General features: G+C 30.8%; 7 protein-coding genes across 7 annotated transcripts; 1 reads left to right on the top strand and 6 right to left on the bottom strand.

Annotated features, from left to right (window-relative positions):
• Positions 1-2,073: 2,073 nt before the first annotated feature.
• TVAGG3_1045640 (uncharacterized protein) lies at positions 2,074-4,653 on the bottom strand (the record flags this gene model as incomplete). Its single annotated transcript, XM_001584371.1, has 1 exon — positions 2,074-4,653. One exon carries the CDS (start codon positions 4,651-4,653, stop codon positions 2,074-2,076), a length of 2,580 nt encoding a protein of 859 aa, XP_001584421.1.
• Positions 4,654-7,111: 2,458 nt separating this feature from the next.
• TVAGG3_1045630 (uncharacterized protein) lies at positions 7,112-7,888 on the bottom strand (the record flags this gene model as incomplete). The annotated part of the gene is made up of 1 exon (XM_001584370.2): positions 7,112-7,888. A coding segment is annotated over one exon (777 nt), but the record flags the coding sequence as incomplete, so codon positions are not given.
• Positions 7,889-8,191: 303 nt separating this feature from the next.
• On the bottom strand, positions 8,192-8,749 carry TVAGG3_1045620 (uncharacterized protein; the record flags this gene model as incomplete). Its single annotated transcript, XM_001584369.1, has 1 exon — positions 8,192-8,749. One exon carries the CDS (start codon positions 8,747-8,749, stop codon positions 8,192-8,194), a length of 558 nt encoding a protein of 185 aa, XP_001584419.1.
• Positions 8,750-10,159: 1,410 nt separating this feature from the next.
• On the bottom strand, positions 10,160-11,515 carry TVAGG3_1045610 (uncharacterized protein; the record flags this gene model as incomplete). Its single annotated transcript, XM_001584368.1, has 1 exon — positions 10,160-11,515. The coding sequence occupies one exon, from the start codon at positions 11,513-11,515 to the stop codon at positions 10,160-10,162; it is 1,356 nt and encodes a 451-aa protein (XP_001584418.1).
• Positions 11,516-11,843: 328 nt separating this feature from the next.
• Positions 11,844-12,593, bottom strand: TVAGG3_1045600 (uncharacterized protein; the record flags this gene model as incomplete). The annotated part of the gene is made up of 1 exon (XM_001584367.1): positions 11,844-12,593. The coding sequence occupies one exon, from the start codon at positions 12,591-12,593 to the stop codon at positions 11,844-11,846; it is 750 nt and encodes a 249-aa protein (XP_001584417.1).
• A 1,583-nt stretch (positions 12,594-14,176) lies between these two features.
• TVAGG3_1045590 (uncharacterized protein) lies at positions 14,177-15,686 on the bottom strand (the record flags this gene model as incomplete). Its single annotated transcript, XM_001584366.2, has 1 exon — positions 14,177-15,686. A coding segment is annotated over one exon (1,510 nt), but the record flags the coding sequence as incomplete, so codon positions are not given.
• A 1,714-nt stretch (positions 15,687-17,400) lies between these two features.
• On the top strand, positions 17,401-17,985 carry TVAGG3_1045580 (Arp2/3 complex-mediated actin nucleation; the record flags this gene model as incomplete). Its single annotated transcript, XM_001584365.2, has 1 exon — positions 17,405-17,947. The coding sequence occupies one exon, from the start codon at positions 17,405-17,407 to the stop codon at positions 17,945-17,947; it is 543 nt and encodes a 180-aa protein (XP_001584415.1).
• Positions 17,986-18,025: the final 40 nt, after the last annotated feature.

The raw sequence follows: 18,025 nt of genomic DNA, 5'->3' as shown, positions 1-18,025 counted from the left end.
TATATGACTGATAAACTGTGAAGGCACATAATTGTTAATTCATAGAGTTGATATGTTTCCAAAATTGAGAGGAAATTTGAAAATTGAATACCCTTTCAATTCAATTTTCAAAAGATATCAGCTCCTTCAATAATTGAAGGACGATTTTGATCATTTGCTCTTAAAACAAGTATGCCATGGAGAAAAAAGTTACGCTCGCAAATCTGAAATATAACTATCATATAAAAAAATTAAATTTCTAATTTTTTACTCTATAGATATTATTGGCCACTTGTGTAATGCATAAAAGTTTATGTCATATGCATACATTTGGAAGTATGGGAGACGAGGGAAATTACTTCTATGAGGCACTAGGATTTTTAAAAATTTCTCTATCGGACTCACCATTCAATTTCTCGAAAATTAAAAAAAATCAATAATAGCTAAAATGTATTATGCATAACAAATTTTAATGTTACACGGTATTTTTTGAACTTCATGACATGAATTTTCTTTATATTATTTTTTTTTGGATTTTCTATGATTTATGCGATAGGCTGGAACAACATTGTAAGTGCAATGATATCATTTATAGAGAAATCTAAAACTTCAGCATTCAGAACTCGCAACCACAAAAATATTCATTTGCTAAGTAAGTAAAGTTGATTAAGTTCGACACTTAGCTTTTATACGTAAAACCAAGTGTGTATTGTTATTTCTTGTTAAATTATTGAGAAAAAAATAAATTGTAAGAGAAACGATACTGATTATTGAAATAATATTGAGGGTAGCTGCAGATTTCTTCATTAATATGCCGGAAATTTGTTAATCTTGGTTTTCTATCATAAAATCTGTCGAAGAATCTAAAAACGGAGATATGAAATAGAGATCATGTAAATCTAGAGTATCCTGTCAGAAAAATAGACTAAGCATGTAACCCTTTTTTGGTCATAAACACTTTTTACCACTTAGTCATACAGATGATCATGAAATTTAAACGAGCACTTTTTGTCAGAATTTATTCTTTTACAAAGACAGAAGATTTTAGTATTATTTAATATTAGTGTTGTAGCAAAATTCAAAAAACGGTGAAAATTCAGTGAATTTGTGAATTCACATTTTTTTTCGACATTTTTCTTGATATATCCATGCACATTAAGAACACAGCTTTGATACGCTTAAAAAAGCATATTTCATATGAAATTGTTAAAGAAATAAACAATTTATATAAAAATTGCACTTATGGGCAGTTTAGATATATAATTTATATATAACATATATACAAATCCATAGACAAAGTGCAATAACTACAATGTTGTAGAAAATTACAGCAGAAATACTGACTTTTTGAAGGATAATAAGAATTCTTCTAAATGTTGTATTTTTATAATTTGATTGATTTTTTTTACTATTTCATTAATCTTTTATGAATAATAATTATTTTTAATATATGTGCTATTAAAATTTCAAATTTTGACTAATATATCTAAGTTATCTGAACGAAACATTTAGAAAATATCATACTTACATTGAAATAGCAAGTAGAGCATATTAATAGCAAGTTTCTTGGCTTTATATCTATCATCTATTGTTGTTTGATCAAACAAAATTCACTCTATTATATGGTGTCAATTAATTAAAACAATTTTTAATAGTTATTTATTTAGTGCGAATAAGTGCAAACTCATAAATGAATAACTTAATAGTAGAAATGAATTATCTGATATAAATCTCACATTTTGTCCATCAGAAATACTTTAATTGCATACGCATAACTATTAGTAATACGTCTGGAGTGTCAATTAATAACAATCCCACAACAAGTAAAATTCAGATTTTTATTAAACTTATTTTTTCCTAAAAGTTTTCTCAAATTACTATATATACATATGTGGATAAAATAATAGTAATATTGTAAAAAATTAGATAATTTTTTTTATTTGAGAACCTCTCAAAAGTTCATTCAATTTATCAATTGTTTCAGTTTGATGTATATTCATTTCTGGAGCCTAAAACTTTAGCAATCATGACAATATCATATTCTCTTTCTAACTACGCAATGTAAGGGTATACTTAAAGAATAAATAAAAATAATCACATATCTGAGTAATCTCTTGATTCACTGAAATCATAGCTAACAACATGAACTTTCTTAGTCTGTATATAGATAACAATAATTGTAATAATAACAACAATAACAAATATTGAGAAGATTGTCCAGCCAGCAATAACACCAGTATTCGATTTGCCTTCGAATTCGTAGATTTCATCATTCTGAATGCTGAATGGAGTTTCTTTTTCATTGTTTTTGTTTATCATGTTTGCATAAAAGTAGAAATCTTGTTCGTCGATGTCTTCTGGTGGATTGATGACAGAAACGAAATATGAACTGATTGAGAGATTTGAATCTGCCATAGATTGCTTGATTGGTGTTCCATCTGGTGTAAACATTTCGACGATGTTGATTTTATTTGATTTAATTTCTGATCTAGAATACTTAGAACTGAATGATTTGAAGATGCATGTTTTGTTATCTTTAGAGATAACATGTGTGCATTTCATTGATTTGCTCATGTTTTTACTGCACAATGTGATGTCTTCTGATCCACCGGAGATAATCATTCTGTTGCATTTCTCTTGAAGATAGTCGAGTTTGTATATGTTCATAGGAATCCTGTTGATTGTGTCTTTCTTGATGATTTTGACACTGATCTCTGTTTCTTTCTTTGTGACAATTGCTTGTGTCTTCTTCTCTGTCAAATTGATTTTGACGCCGTTGGAAACTGCTGTGATGAAATAATCTTCTCCGATTGATGGATCGAATATGATCAATGAATTTCGACTGATCTTGACTGTACTCATCTCACTCACTATCGAAACTCTTGGATTGAAAATCTCTGGTCGTAATGAAACGTGTGAAGAAAGTGATGTTGAATTTGTGAAAATATGAGGATATGCAGAAACATGGAAATTACCGCTTATATGAGATTTATCAATTTGCTTTTGTGTTGTGATAGATGATATTCCAATGAATGAGTTCTTATAAACATCATTAGAAATAATCCTAAAAATTGCAAATCCGATGTTATGTAACGATTTTGATCCTTTAATTATGTCTGGATTATCATCCATCGTGTATGACAAGTATATCTCTGTCTGGAAGTTTTCGTTGTTTGAGATTTGATATGAAATATATGATGTAACGTCATATTCATCTGATCCAATGAAAACAACTAAATGATCTGAGATGAAGTATTTGTATCCAGTGTCAATAAGATATTGTTTCTTGTCTTGGTTGATGATGAAATCTAATGTTGATTCACCTTTTTCAAGAGCAAAGACAACGAATTCGAGAATTCCGCTATCTTTGTTGCTTTTCACTTTGAATGATCCCTTTGGCATAATAACCTCTCTGATGTCATCCATTCCTGGGAAAGTGAATTCATTATAGTTCAAGAAAGCAACAAACACATTTTTACCAGATGATACTGGAGTAATAACATTTGTCACATCATATTTTGAAATTTTTGCAGTATTTCTTCCAAATTTCGCTGAAATAAAGATAATACGATTCGATGTTTCATCAGTATTTGTATTTGTCTTATTTTGCTTTGATTCTGTATCCTTGATTTTTTCCGGATAATCCAATATATCATAAACATATCTTGGTGTTGTATATGAGACGCCAGCATGGCCATATGGATTTCCTTCACCAACTTTGTATTCGAGAATAAATGATTTCTTGTCTTCAATTGTTGTGAATTCATCATTGATAATAACTGGTGTTGATTCCATAGAAAATGAATCATAATATGAAAACGAATTCAAATCAGATGTTTTTGAATCTTTGAACAATATTGTTGTCATTTCGTCGATTCCTAAATGGATGACGCAGTATTTACTGTTTTGCATTGTTTCTGAATTTGAGAAATAAAAATCTTCAAAATAGTTAATGTCATAACTAACAATACAATCTTTAGCTAATTGATAAACTGTGAACTCAATGTTTTGCTTACCACTAAAAACTGATATGAAATCTGGATTCATGACGCAACTTGAAATAATTCTTCTTGATGATTCATTTATGTATTGTATTGAGTGAAAAACAACAAATGTGTTGAGTTTATCTGATTTGGAAACTTTGATTGTTGTTGCTTCATAATTCTGAAGACTAAATGAGTTATATCCTAACTGTGAAACAAAAATCTGGCGAACAAGAGACTTTTCTTCAAATAAATAATTGAATCGATCAATGTGATATATATTTGATTTTGTTGAACTGGATTTTCTTGCAAATATAATTCCACAATATGGGAAAATACAATTATTCTTTGTAATTATCTTTATCATTGAATATAATTTGTATTTATATTTTGTTTCACTGATTTCAAACGATTCTTCCATGTTGAATGTATCTGAGAAAAACATGCTGTAACTTGAATCTGAATAATCGTACTTCTTTAACGTGATTTCTGTTTTCTCGTTTGTTAATGTTGCAATGCAATACTTCTTATTCGGTTTGTAGTGGAGAGGATCAACTGTGAAATGATTACCGTATTGATTGAAAAGTAAATCAATTGTGTCACAGTCTTTGTCCATTTTAAGATGATAGATTGTATCACTGTAATAATCTGAAACTGATTTGATGACAAATGTTTTATCCGAATGAATCATTTTCGAAATTGGAGAATGATCACATTTCATGAGATTCTTTTCATCATTGAAGTAAAGGAAATGATTGAAATTATCATCACGTTCATATGTGATCACAAGTGTCTTAAATTGTGAGTCTATGTATGAATTAGGACCATATATCAAATCTGTGAATAATGATACTTTGACTGGATCGATGAATCCATCAAATTTATGATTTTCATCATATGAGAGAATTTTGTCATAAGATCGACAATTTGGTGAGATGAAACCAATATCATAAATACCAACAATACCAGATCTCTTTGTTGATGATGAAATATATTCAATTATAAGACAGTCTGTTCTCAATGTTTTCATTGTATTACTTATCTCTGTTTTGTTGAAACCGAATATGTATGATTCATATACATTAAATGTTTCATCTTGAGGAAATTCTGGAGTTCGGATAACTTGTTTATCATTATAATTGAGATCTCCAAACAAAACTAAGATGTGTTTCTTATTTGACTCAACTGTTGATGTGTTCCAGTAAACTTGACTGTATTTAGGTTTGAAACTGAAATTATATGAATAATCACCATCCGGAAGAACTAAAAGATAGAATTTGATTGATGAATCTTGTGTTTCGACATCGAGAGTTTCATCCAATTCTGAAATAATATCAGTCTTGTTGCTCTTGATGAAATGAACATCTGACTCTGTGTCAAATACAACAAAAACTTTGAAACCTGTTTCTTTTGGATAGATAATACTCGTCTTTGACAAAGAGACATTGTTATATCCTGGATGTGCAATATAATAATCTCCACTGATTTCATGAAGTTGTTTGACTTCTGAATATATATTGTCAGAGTTTGATACATATTCATTTCCGATGATAGATGTTTCTTTGATCATGATATATGTTTCATTATTTGAAGTGAATTCAATGTATTTAAATGTTTGTTTTTCATATTCTCTGATTGTATCAACTTTGTAACTTGATCTTCTGTGTAAAATATCATATCCGTTTCGTTTGTCGAAATCATTGCTATGCAGTGTCTTTTGTTTGGTTCTGCAATCATGAAGTATTGTTGATTAATTTTATCACTTACCATGTTGAATGAGTAGCAATCATTGTCAAATTTTGAAAAGTAATAGATAATTGTGCAATTTGCATCGGTTGTTTGAATGTAGACTGATTTTCTGTTTCTAATCTTTTGTTCTAAATTGATATTAATTTCTCGAAGTGAATTTGTTGATTTGAGATAAAGAATTATGTTTTGATAATATTCACAGTTTGATGATAAAATAACAAGTTCATCTTTTGAATGTCAATTTCGTTAAAACCTTCTCTTGATTCATGTATTGTTGTTTTTGGATATGTTGAGATATCAAATTGTTTGTTAAAGATTCCTATTGAAAATTCTTCTGGATTCGATTCTATCGCTTCGATGCTTGCAACACCTGCAATTGAGTTGATTCGTTGAGTATTGTTGATTCGAAGTGTGACACCTCGTTCAATTGAATATGAATTATCGATCATGTAGTTGTTTCCGTATCTGATCAAATCAACATCTTCTGGATCGAAAACAGTGATACGAGAATCAGAATATGAAACGAAGTGCATGCAAATTAAACCATCTGTCTGTTGGAGATTGACAAAATATGATGTACCATTGCCATTGATGATGTATGAATTCTTGCAACCATATTCAACGAGGATCAATTTGAAATACAAGATGTGATATCCTGATGAAGATCGAACAAACAATGGTCGTTGAATGTCATAAACTTCGTTTTGACTGATGAAGTATTGTTTGTTGAATATGATGATTGTAGATTTGAATCCTTCCTTACTGTGGAAGTCAATGATTGTATCTTCAGTGTTAGAAATGTTCAAAGTGTGTTTATCAAAGTTTGCAATGTAGAGATTCTTCATTTGGATATTAGGTGAAATTGAGTGTTCGATGTTACCGAAGAACAATCCTGTCATCAGTCCTTCTGTTGAAACTGAAGATGATGAAAATTTGCAAGTATAGATGCCGAACTTGCCTGTGTTGTCGATATTGTTTAGAACAACCAATGAAAAATTTGTTTTCGAAATATTATGTATTCTGTGTTCATGAAGATTGTGTTCTATTGAATTTTGATTTATATCTCTGATGTAGACAACATTATTTCGATTCATGTCTGAACTGTAGTATAATGTGTAGTCCATATCGTATTTCGATGCTAGAATGAGACAATGTTTCCTGTTGATTCCGAGGTTTGAAGAATCGAAAACCGCTTGTTTGTCTGCACCATTGATCATCGCATCAACCGTCTCACACTCGTTGTTTGTTTCTGTAACATAAAACTCGAGTTGAACCGGATTCTTCGGTTTCAAGCCAATGTATGTATTGTTGTTGATTGTGAGGACTTCATTCAGTTTCTGACCATTGTCAAAGAAGATATCTTGAGTGTTGATGAAGGTTGCAAATACTTGGTTTCCATCTGGGAACAGGATGTATGTGAATGTCTCGTTATCAAGTTCTATTGAGTTGTAACCAAACTTAGCGTTATATTCGAATGGGATCTTTTTGACTTCGATAACTCTTTCTGATGTTCTCCAGAAGTTACTGTAGACTGTCTCGTTGCTTGTCTTGTTGAAACTTTGAACACCGACAACGGAGTGTGTATCGGATTCATTCTTCTCATAGAAAAGGAAAATATTGTTCCAGTCATCAATTGTCATATTATTCTCTGTAACTTCGACTGTTGAATTCGGAATATTAAGGTTTTCGACAAATAACTTTCCAGGTGATAACTTGCTCTTGTATAATGTGAAGCTATGGTTAGAATTAGAACCAAAGAACATACAATGACGTTTATTGCTTTCAACTCTCAACGGATTAAAAATATATGAACTTTCGGAATTTCCATTTATCTGAATATAATCGTAAGAATCACAGTTGTTTGGAACCTGTGCAACCATCCATCTTAACACGCCTCCACCGGAATTAGCTGTTATACTTCCTTGATTAACGAGTATCTTTGGAATAGCACCGTAGTAATATTCAGTCCAACGCTTGCATTTATATTTTATCCAGAAAATTTTCTTGCAGCTTTTGATTCTTTCACTCCCTGTTACCATATTAAATCCGTCGAGATTATAAAATATGACAGCATTATGATGGTCACTTGACGCACCATCAAAACCGATTCTGGTATGCCCTTGTACCCATCTAGAAATCACTGGATAAAATGCTATTGTAAGGAGGAAAGAAAGCATTTGAAAAAAAAATTTATAATCGTCAAAAATTTTCTTTCAAATATAATAATTAAAGAAATTATTGCTTGATATATTGTATTTAGTTTAAAAATTTATCGGAAAATTTTTTGTTATGTGCTTTGAGGCGAAAGTCGTTCTTTTGTTTTTATTAACAAAAGTGTGATTCTGTTTAGTATATGTATAAAACTCACACCAACTTGAATATTATGATGAGTACGGGACAAATTTGCCCAACATCACTTATGAAAATATATTAAAATTTACGAAAAGATATTCATAAGTGTTATTTAAACATATAATAGTTTATTGAGTAATTTCTTTAACATTTTTCGTGTTTTGCTTAGAACTCCAGAAATCATAATCGTCATGAGTTGTGAACTTCTTAATACCAACAATTGGTTTGTTATCTTTCTCATCTGGTTCATAATAAAGATAAAGATTATTCCAACCATTAATTGTATACGTTTCTTCTGTAACTTTTGTAGCAGTGTTTGGAATGTTCATGTTCTCAACGAGGAGATTGCCAAATGATTCATTGCTCTTGTAGACAACAAAGTTGTGCTTTGTTTGTGATCCAAAGAACATACAATGACGCTTCCCTTTCTCTAACTTTGAAGGATCAAAGATGTATGAATCTTTAGAGTTTCCTTTGATCATGTAATAATCGAAAGTTTGGCATGACTCTGGAACATTGAATTCCATCCACTTTAGCATTTTATTATCAGCCTTTGCGATAATATGATCCTTGTTCTCTAAAACCTTAGGGATTGCATCGTATTCGTATTTAGTTGAGTGTTTGCAGTTGTATCTTTTCCAAAGTATTCTTTTGCATGATTTCTGTATAAAGCTTCCTGTAACCATTTTGAAACCTTCATTATTATAAAAGATGACAACTTTTTATGTCCTTCAGTAGTATTTCCGAATTGAACATCTGTTCTGCCATCAATGTACTTAGATTTATAGCCAATAAACTCTGAACTTACTAAGCATAACATACAATGAAACATCATTTGAAAATGTTGAATGGGGAAAAAATTGAGTACAAAGTCGCAAATTTTTGTCTGAAAAGTCGTAATTAATTTTCAGATTTTTCAGTAACCAAAAAAAGCAATAAATTTACTAGAAATTGCAATTATAATGGTTTAGATAGAATAAATCCAAAGAATTACTAAATTAATCAATCAATGCTCATAGATTTTACATAGTATAATGCAAAAACAGCATGGTTTGCAACTTTCCATAGTAGAGTGGTTCCATTTTTTCGTTCAAAGTAAACTTTTCTTCATTATAAAAATTAAAAATTTGGCTAGAGCTCTGAGGGGTCCTTCCAAAGTTAACATCCGCAATGTCGTTAATATATTTGAGACATTTCAAACATTCACAATTCAAAAGTCAATAAATCCCTATATTTTTCATATTTATATATATATATAAATATTATGTTTACAATAATTATTAAGGGAGTTTTTATAAAAAATCAAGATCTAAATAAGGTAGGTAAAATCACTCGAAACACGAAATTTTGACATTAACACTCTCAAATTTGAGGACTTTATGTGTTGTAAAGTGTTTACAAATGTAAAGTTTATTTATTTTGAAATCGGCAAAATTCACAGGCGCTCCGGCCCGTAACGATACAAAATTGAGAGTGTTACGAACGATAGTTTTAGCAGCGATTATTTTAACCTACCTTAATTGATAAAAAGTCGTAGTATCAAGTAAACAATATTTAATATGCATAAATCATGCTTGTGTATTGTGTGTTCGTTGGGAGGTATTTTGGGTTCTAAAATTATTTTAATAAATTATGGCAATAATTTAAATACTACATGAAAATGTTTTAAAGCTAGTATTTGAATGAAAATGCTATTATTCTTTGATATTTGCTTCATTTTTAGCAAATGCAGGAAAGAAATATGAAATATATTATATCGCATGACAATATTTTATTAAATATTTCTCAATTTTATTCACTAGAATTCCCTGTAAAGCCCATTCAGATAAAGTCAATCCAAAAACTTCTTTTAAAAGCAATTCATTTCATATTTTAATTATACTATTGATATATCATTTTATTATTTCTTTTATTATCGAATGCATCCCTTTGGGGAAAAATGTCACTATAAAATGCATATACTCAAATATAATGCATTCGGTCACAAGGAAAACATGTCCATTGACTTGATTTTAAAAAGGTACAAATCATGTTAAAATATTCAATATATTCTAATTGATACTTTAAATGGATGTTACTAATAATATCAATAGGAATCACAGAATTGTAGCATCTGAAAGACTTGTTGAACTTTCTAGTGATGAAGCGCTGTAATCATCACTAGCAACTTGAGCTTTCTTGGTCTGTGTATAAATAGAATAAATTATTAAAATAGCAGCAATAACGAATATAGAGAAGATTGTCCAGCCAGCAATAATGCCAGGGTTTGATTTGACTTCGAATTCATATATTTCATCACTCTCAATACGATATGGAGATTCGATTTCGTTGTTTTGGTTCTTCATATTCGCAGTGAAGTAGAAATCTTGTTCGTCGATGTCTTCTGGTGGATTGATGACAGAAACAAAATATGAACTGATTGAGAGATTTGAATCTGCCATAGATTGCTTGATTGGTGTTCCATCTGGTGTAAACATTTCGACAATGTTGATTTTATTTGATTTAATTTCTGATCTAGAATACTTAGAACTGAATGATTTGAAGATGCATGTTTTGTTATCTTTAGAGATAACATGTGTGCATTTCATTGATTTGCTCATGTTTTTACTGCACAATGTGATGTCTTCTGATCCACCGGAGATAATCATTCTGTTGCATTTCTCTTGAAGATAGTCGAGTTTGTATATGTTCATAGGAATCCTGTTGATTGTGTCTTTCTTGATGATTTTGACACTGATCTCTGTTTCTTTCTTTGTGACAATTGCTTGTGTCTTCTTCTCTGTCAAATTGATTTTGACGCCGTTGGAAACTGCTGTGATGAAATAATCTTCTCCGATTGATGGATCGAATATGATCAATGAATTTCGACTGATCTTGACTGTACTCATCTCACTCACTATCGAAACTCTTGGATTGAAAATCTCTGGTCGTAATGAAACGTGTGAAGAAAGTGATGTTGAATTTGTGAAAATATGAGGATATGCAGAAACATGGAAATTACCGCTTATATGAGATTTATCAATTTGCTTTTGTGTTGTGATAGATGATATTCCAATGAATGAGTTCTTATAAACATCATTAGAAATAATCCTAAAAATTGCAAATCCGATGTTATGTAACGATTTTGATCCTTTAATTATGTCTGGATTATCATCCATCGTGTATGACAAGTATATCTCTGTCTGGAAGTTTTCGTTGTTTGAGATTTGATATGAAATATATGATGTAACGTCATATTCATCTGATCCAATGAAAACAACTAAGTGATTTGAGATGAAATATTTGTATCCAGTGTCAATAAGATATTGTTTCTTGTCTTGGTTGATGATGAAATCTAATGTTGATTCACCTTTTTCAAGAGCAAAGACAACGAATTCGAGAATTCCGCTATCTTTGTTGCTTTTCACTTTGAATGATCCCTTTGGCATAATAACCTCTCTGATGTCATCCATTCCTGGGAAAGTGAATTCATTATAGTTCAAGAAAGCAACAAACACATTTTTACCAGATGATACTGGAGTAATAACATTTGTCACATCATATTTTGAAATTTTTACAGCATTTCTTCCAAATTTTGCTGAAATGGAAATATCATGATTTGATGTTTTTTCATTTGTTTCATCAGTATTTGTATTTGTTTCATTAGTATTTGTGTTTGTTTCATTAGTATTCGTGTTTGTTTCATCAGTATTTGTATTTGTTTCGTCAGTATTTGTGCTTGTTTCATTTGGATTTTCTTTTGATTCTGGATCCTTGATTTTTTCAGGATAGTCGAATTTATCATGAATATATATTGGTGTTGTGTGTGATACCAACATGACCATATGGATTGCCTTCACCAACTTTGTATTCAAGAATAAATGATTTCTTGTCTTCAATTGTTGTGAATTCATCATTGATAATAACTGGTGTTGATTCCATAGAAAATGAATCATAATATGAAAATGAATTCAAATCAGATGTTTTTGAATCTTTGAATAAAACTGTTGTCATATCACTTGTTCCTAAATGGATGACACAATATGTACTGTTTTCTGATGTTTCTGAATTTGTGAAATATAAATCATTGAAATAATTCACATTGTATTTAATGATACAATCTTTAGCTAATTGATACACTGTGAACTCAATGTCGTGTTTACCACACAAAACTGATATGAAATCTGGATTCATGACACAACTTGAAATGATTCTTCTTGATGATTCATTGGTGTATTGTATTGAGTGGAAAACAACAAATGTGTTGAATTTATCTGATTTGGAAACTTTGATTGTTGTTGCTTCATAATTCTGAAGACTAAATGAGTTATATCCTAACTGTGAAACGAAAAGCTGGCAAACGAGAGACCTTTCTTCAAACAAATGATTGAATCCATTGCAATGATATATATTTGGCTGTGTTGAATTAGATTTTTCTTCAAATATAATTCCACAATATGGGAAAATACAATTATTCTTTGTAATGATCTTTATCATTGAATAGAATTTGTATTTGTGATTTGTTTCATTAATTTCAAACGATTCTTCCATGTTGAATGTATCTGAGAAAAACATGCTGTAACTTGAATCTGAATAATCGTACTTCTTTAACGTGATTTCTGTTTTCTCGTTTGTTAATGTTGCAATGCAATACTTCTTATTCGGTTTGTAGTGGAGAGGATCAACTGTGAAATGATTACCCTATTGATTGAAAAGTAAATCAATTGTGTCACAGTCTTTGTCCATTTTAAGATGATAGATTGTATCGTTGTAATAATCTGAAACTGATTTGATGACAAATGTTTTATCCGAATGAATCATTTTCGAAATTGGAGAATGATCACATTTCATGAGATTCTTTTCATCATTGAAGTATAGAAAATGATTGAAATTATCATCATGTTCATATGTGATCACAAGTGTCTTAAATTTTGAATCTCTGTATGAATTAGGACCATATATCAAATCTGTGAATATTGGCACTTTGACTGGATCGATGAATCCATCAAATTTATGATTTTCATCATATGAGAGAATTTTGTCATAAGATCGACAATTTGGTGAGATGAAACCAATATCATAAATACCAACAATACCAGATCTCTTTGTTGATGATGAAATATATTCAATTATAAGACAGTCTGTTCTCAATGTTTTCATTGTATTACTTATCTCTGTTTTGTTGAAACCGAATATGCATGATTCATATACATTAAATGTTTCATCTTGAGGAAATTCTGGAGTTCGGATAACTTGTTTATCATTATAATTGAGATCTCCAAACAAAACTAAGATGTGTTTCTTATTTGACTCAACTGTTGATGTGTTCCAGTAAACTTGACTGTATTTAGGTTTGAAACTGAAATTATATGAATAATCACCATCCGGAAGAACTAAAAGATAGAATTTGATTGATGAATCTTGTGTTTCGACATCGAGAGTTTCATCCAATTCTGAAATAATATCAGTCTTGTTGCTCTTGATGAAATGAACATCTGACTCTGTGTCAAATACAACAAAAACTTTGAAACCTGTTTCTTTTGGATAGATAATACTCGTCTTAGACAAAGAGACATTGTTATATCCTGGATGTGCAATATAATAATCTCCACTGATTTCATGAAGTTGTTTGACTTCTGAATATATATTGTCAGAGTTTGATACATATTCATTTCCGATGATAGATGTTTCTTTGATCATGATATATGTTTCATTATTTGAAGTGAATTCAATGTATTTAAATGTTTGTTTTTCATATTCTCTGATTGTATCAACTTTTGTAACTTGATCTTCTGTGTAAAATATCATATCCGTTTCGTTTGTCGAAATCATTGCTATGCAGTGTCTTTTGTTTGGTTCTGCAATCATGAAGTATTGTTGATTAATTTTATCACTTACCATGTTGAATGAGTAGCAATCATTGTCAAATTTTGAAAAGTAATAGATAATTGTGCAATTTGCATCGGTTGTTTGAATGTAGACTGATTTTCTGTTTCTAATCTTTTGTTCTAAATTGATATTAATTTCTCGAAGTGAATTTGTTGATTTGAGATAAAGAATCATGTTTTGATAATATTCACAGTTTGATGATAAAATAACAAGTTCATCTTTTTGAATGTCAATTTCGTTAAAACCTTCTCTTGATTCATGTATTGTTGTTTTTGGATATGTTGAGATATCAAATTGTTTGTTAAAGATTCCTATTGAAAATTCTTCTGGATTCGATTCTATCGCTTCGATGCTTGCAACACCTGCAATTGAGTTGATTCGTTGAGTATTGTTGATTCGAAGTGTGACACCTCGTTCAATTGAATATGAATTATCGATCATGTAGTTGTTTCCGTATCTGATCAAATCAACATCTTCTGGATCGAAAACAGTGATACGAGAATCAGAATATGAAACGAAGTGCATGCAAATTAAACCATCTGTCTGTTGGAGATTGACAAAATATGATGTACCATTGCCATTGATGATGTATGAATTCTTGCAACCATATTCAACGAGGATCAATTTGAAATACAAGATGTGATATCCTGATGAAGATCGAACAAACAATGGTCGTTGAATGTCATAAACTTCGTTTTGACTGATGAAGTATTGTTTGTTGAATATGATGATTGTAGATTTGAATCCTTCCTTACTGTGGAAGTCAATGATTGTATCTTCAGTGTTAGAAATGTTCAAAGTGTGTTTATCAAAGTTTGCAATGTAGAGATTCTTCATTTGGATATTAGGTGAAATTGAGTGTTCGATGTTACCGAAGAACAATCCTGTCATCAGTCCTTCTGTTGAAACTGAAGATGATGAAAATTTGCAAGTATAGATGCCGAACTTGCCTGTGTTGTCGATATTGTTTAGAACAACCAATGAAAAATTTGTTTTCGAAATATTATGTATTCTGTGTTCATGAAGATTGTGTTCTATTGAATTTTGATTTATATCTCTGATGTAGACAACATTATTTCGATTCATGTCTGAACTGTAGTATAATGTGTAGTCCATATCGTATTTCGATGCTAGAATGAGACAATGTTTCCTGTTGATTCCGAGGTTTGAAGAATCGAAAACCGCTTGTTTGTCTGCACCATTGATCATCGCATCAACCGTCTCACACTCGTTGTTTGTTTCTGTAACATAAAACTCGAGTTGAACCGGATTCTTCGGTTTCAAGCCAATGTATGTATTGTTGTTGATTGTGAGGACTTCATTCAGTTTCTGACCATTGTCAAAGAAGATATCTTGAGTGTTGATGAAGGTTGCAAATACTTGGTTTCCATCTGGGAACAGGATGTATGTGAATGTCTCGTTATCAAGTTCTATTGAGTTGTAACCAAACTTAGCGTTATATTCGAATGGGATCTTTTTGACTTCGATAACTCTTTCTGATGTTCTCCAGAAGTTACTGTAGACTGTCTCGTTGCTTGTCTTGTTGAAACTTTGAACACCGACAACGGAGTGTGTATCGGATTCATTCTTCTCATAGAAAAGGAAAATATTGTTCCAGTCATCAATTGTCATATTATTCTCTGTAACTTCGACTGTTGAATTCGGAATATTAAGGTTTTCGACAAATAACTTTCCAGGTGATAACTTGCTCTTGTATAATGTGAAGCTATGGTTAGAATTAGAACCAAAGAACATACAATGACGTTTATTGCTTTCAACTCTCAACGGATTAAAAATATGTGAACTTTCGGAATTTCCATTTATCTGAATATAATCGTAAGAATCACAGTTGTTTGGAACCTGTGCAACCATCCATCTTAACACGCCTCCACCGGAATTAGCTGTTATACTTCCTTGATTAACGAGTATCTTTGGAATAGCACCGTAGTAATATTCAGTCCAACGCTTGCAATCATATTTTTTCCAGAAAATTCTCTTGCAGCTTTTCATACTTTCACTTCCTGTTACCATATTAAACCCGTCGAGATTAGACCTATTCATAAAGGCGACGGAATTTATGAATAGGGTACCCTATTTATGAACAGTTAGAATTTGGAAAAACCGTCGCAAGTATGAAAACCCTAAATATGGAAAAACCGTCAAAAGTATGAACAGGTAGGTGATCGGAATCTTCATATTTTTTATTTGGAATTTCCAAACAAAAGTTGTTTCGAAATTCCAATCAATTTGGAATTTATAAACTCCAATGTTTATTCATAAATAAGTTGACAAGTGTGGATAACCCTTTATTTGCCAAATGGAAAAAGAAATTAGAAATAAGAATATTCATGAATTTAAGTTAAGATATAAGTTTAAGCCTTCTTCAATAATTACAGAAATTATTCAAGTGTATTTGCATTTAGTCTAAAAATTAATAAAATCTAAATTAATTTAGAAGATTTTTTAGAAAAAAGTGAAAAACAATAGCATATAGTATATGGATTATTTCTAATTTCCATACATAATTGATTATTAGATCCTTGTTTCTAAATTCCAAATTGATTGGAATTTCGAAACAACTTTTGTTTGGAAATTCCAAATAAAAAATATGAAGATTCCGATCACCTACCTGTTCATACTTTTGATGGTTTTTCCATATTTAGGGTTTTCATACTTGCGACGGTTTTTCCAAATTCTAACTGTTCATAAATAGGGTACCCTATTCATAAATTCCGTCGCCTTTATGAATAAGTCTATTATAAAATATGACAACATTATGATGGTCACTTGTGGCACCATCAAAGCCGATTCCGGTATGCCCTTGTACCCATCTAGAAAACTCAGGATAAAAAGCAATTGTCAGGAAAGAGAGCATTTAAAAAGTTCTTATCGGGTGCGATTTTAATTCAAAAATCTAAAAAAAATTATATTGGCTGAAATGGTAATATCATTTCAAATATACATTAACATATGAAGATATCTATCGGAAAAATTTTCAATTGAGAAAAAAGTCGTCATTCTGTTTTTCTTATCAAAAGTGTGATTTTGTCTAATACATGTATATAAATTGCACCAATTAGGTTATCCCGATGACTATTTTCTAAATTATACGAAGTTTCAAAATTAGATAATGAAACTATGATTACTTATATATTCAATGAATAACTGAACTTATCATTTCATTTAATTTGATAATAATTAAATTTATGGTAATTTGGCAAATTTTAGCAGTATCAAGATAAGACATTTATTTTCCATGCATAATTTATATGTGATTTTCATTTTGCATTATCATTATAGCGAATGCAAATTTATTATCAAAAAAATTGTTGGTCCAATGTCAATCTGAATTGTTAGCTAGAGTGATGAATTATTTTATTTTCATTTTTTATAACTTTCAAGTTAATATGACAATGAAAGCCACATTCTGAATGTCTGTGAGGTGAAGACGATAGAAAGAACTATCGTCATAAATGAGCGGGTACCCAACCGAGGCAAATCCGAACTCTAAGATTTCCGCTTTCGGAACCGTTAATGCCCAAATGATCAGTGGCCTTCCAATTCTTCAGCTCCGTGATACAGTCAAAACAAACAACGGACCACAATTTGATATCGTTGATGAAGCTATCTACCACTTCCGCACAAATATTTTCATGCGCGATTTCCCAGCTAAGACAGGTGCTGACCGTCTCATCATTTATCTCACATTCTACGGAATGAAATGTTTGAAGTTCATTGCTAAAAATAAGACTAACAAGCAAAAATGCCAGCTTGAACTCGATGGCTGGAACTTAAAGCCATTCCCAATCCCAGGCGAGGGCGGCTTCATAATTGATTCATATGTTACAGCTCCAGCTGATAATCAAAAGACTCAGCTTCGTGAGTACTTCAAGAAGCTCCGTATCGAGATGGGCAACAGACTCCTCGCTAGAATCTTCTCCCTTGGCCCAGAGGCTGATAAGTGGTGGGTCTGCTTTGCCAACAAGAAATTCCTCGATAAGGAAATGGCAAATTAAAAAGCGTTTAATAAATATATTACAATGTATCTAAAATTCCATTTATTTTAGAATTTTCAAAAAGTTCATAAAATATTC

The sequence above is a fragment of the Trichomonas vaginalis genome, chromosome I (assembly GCF_026262505.1).
Source record: "Trichomonas vaginalis G3 chromosome I, whole genome shotgun sequence".
In the NCBI taxonomy this organism is placed as follows: domain Eukaryota; phylum Parabasalia; order Trichomonadida; family Trichomonadidae; genus Trichomonas; species Trichomonas vaginalis.
Note: the sequence above shows the minus strand (reverse complement) of the source record. Positions and strands in the feature narration are given on the sequence as shown.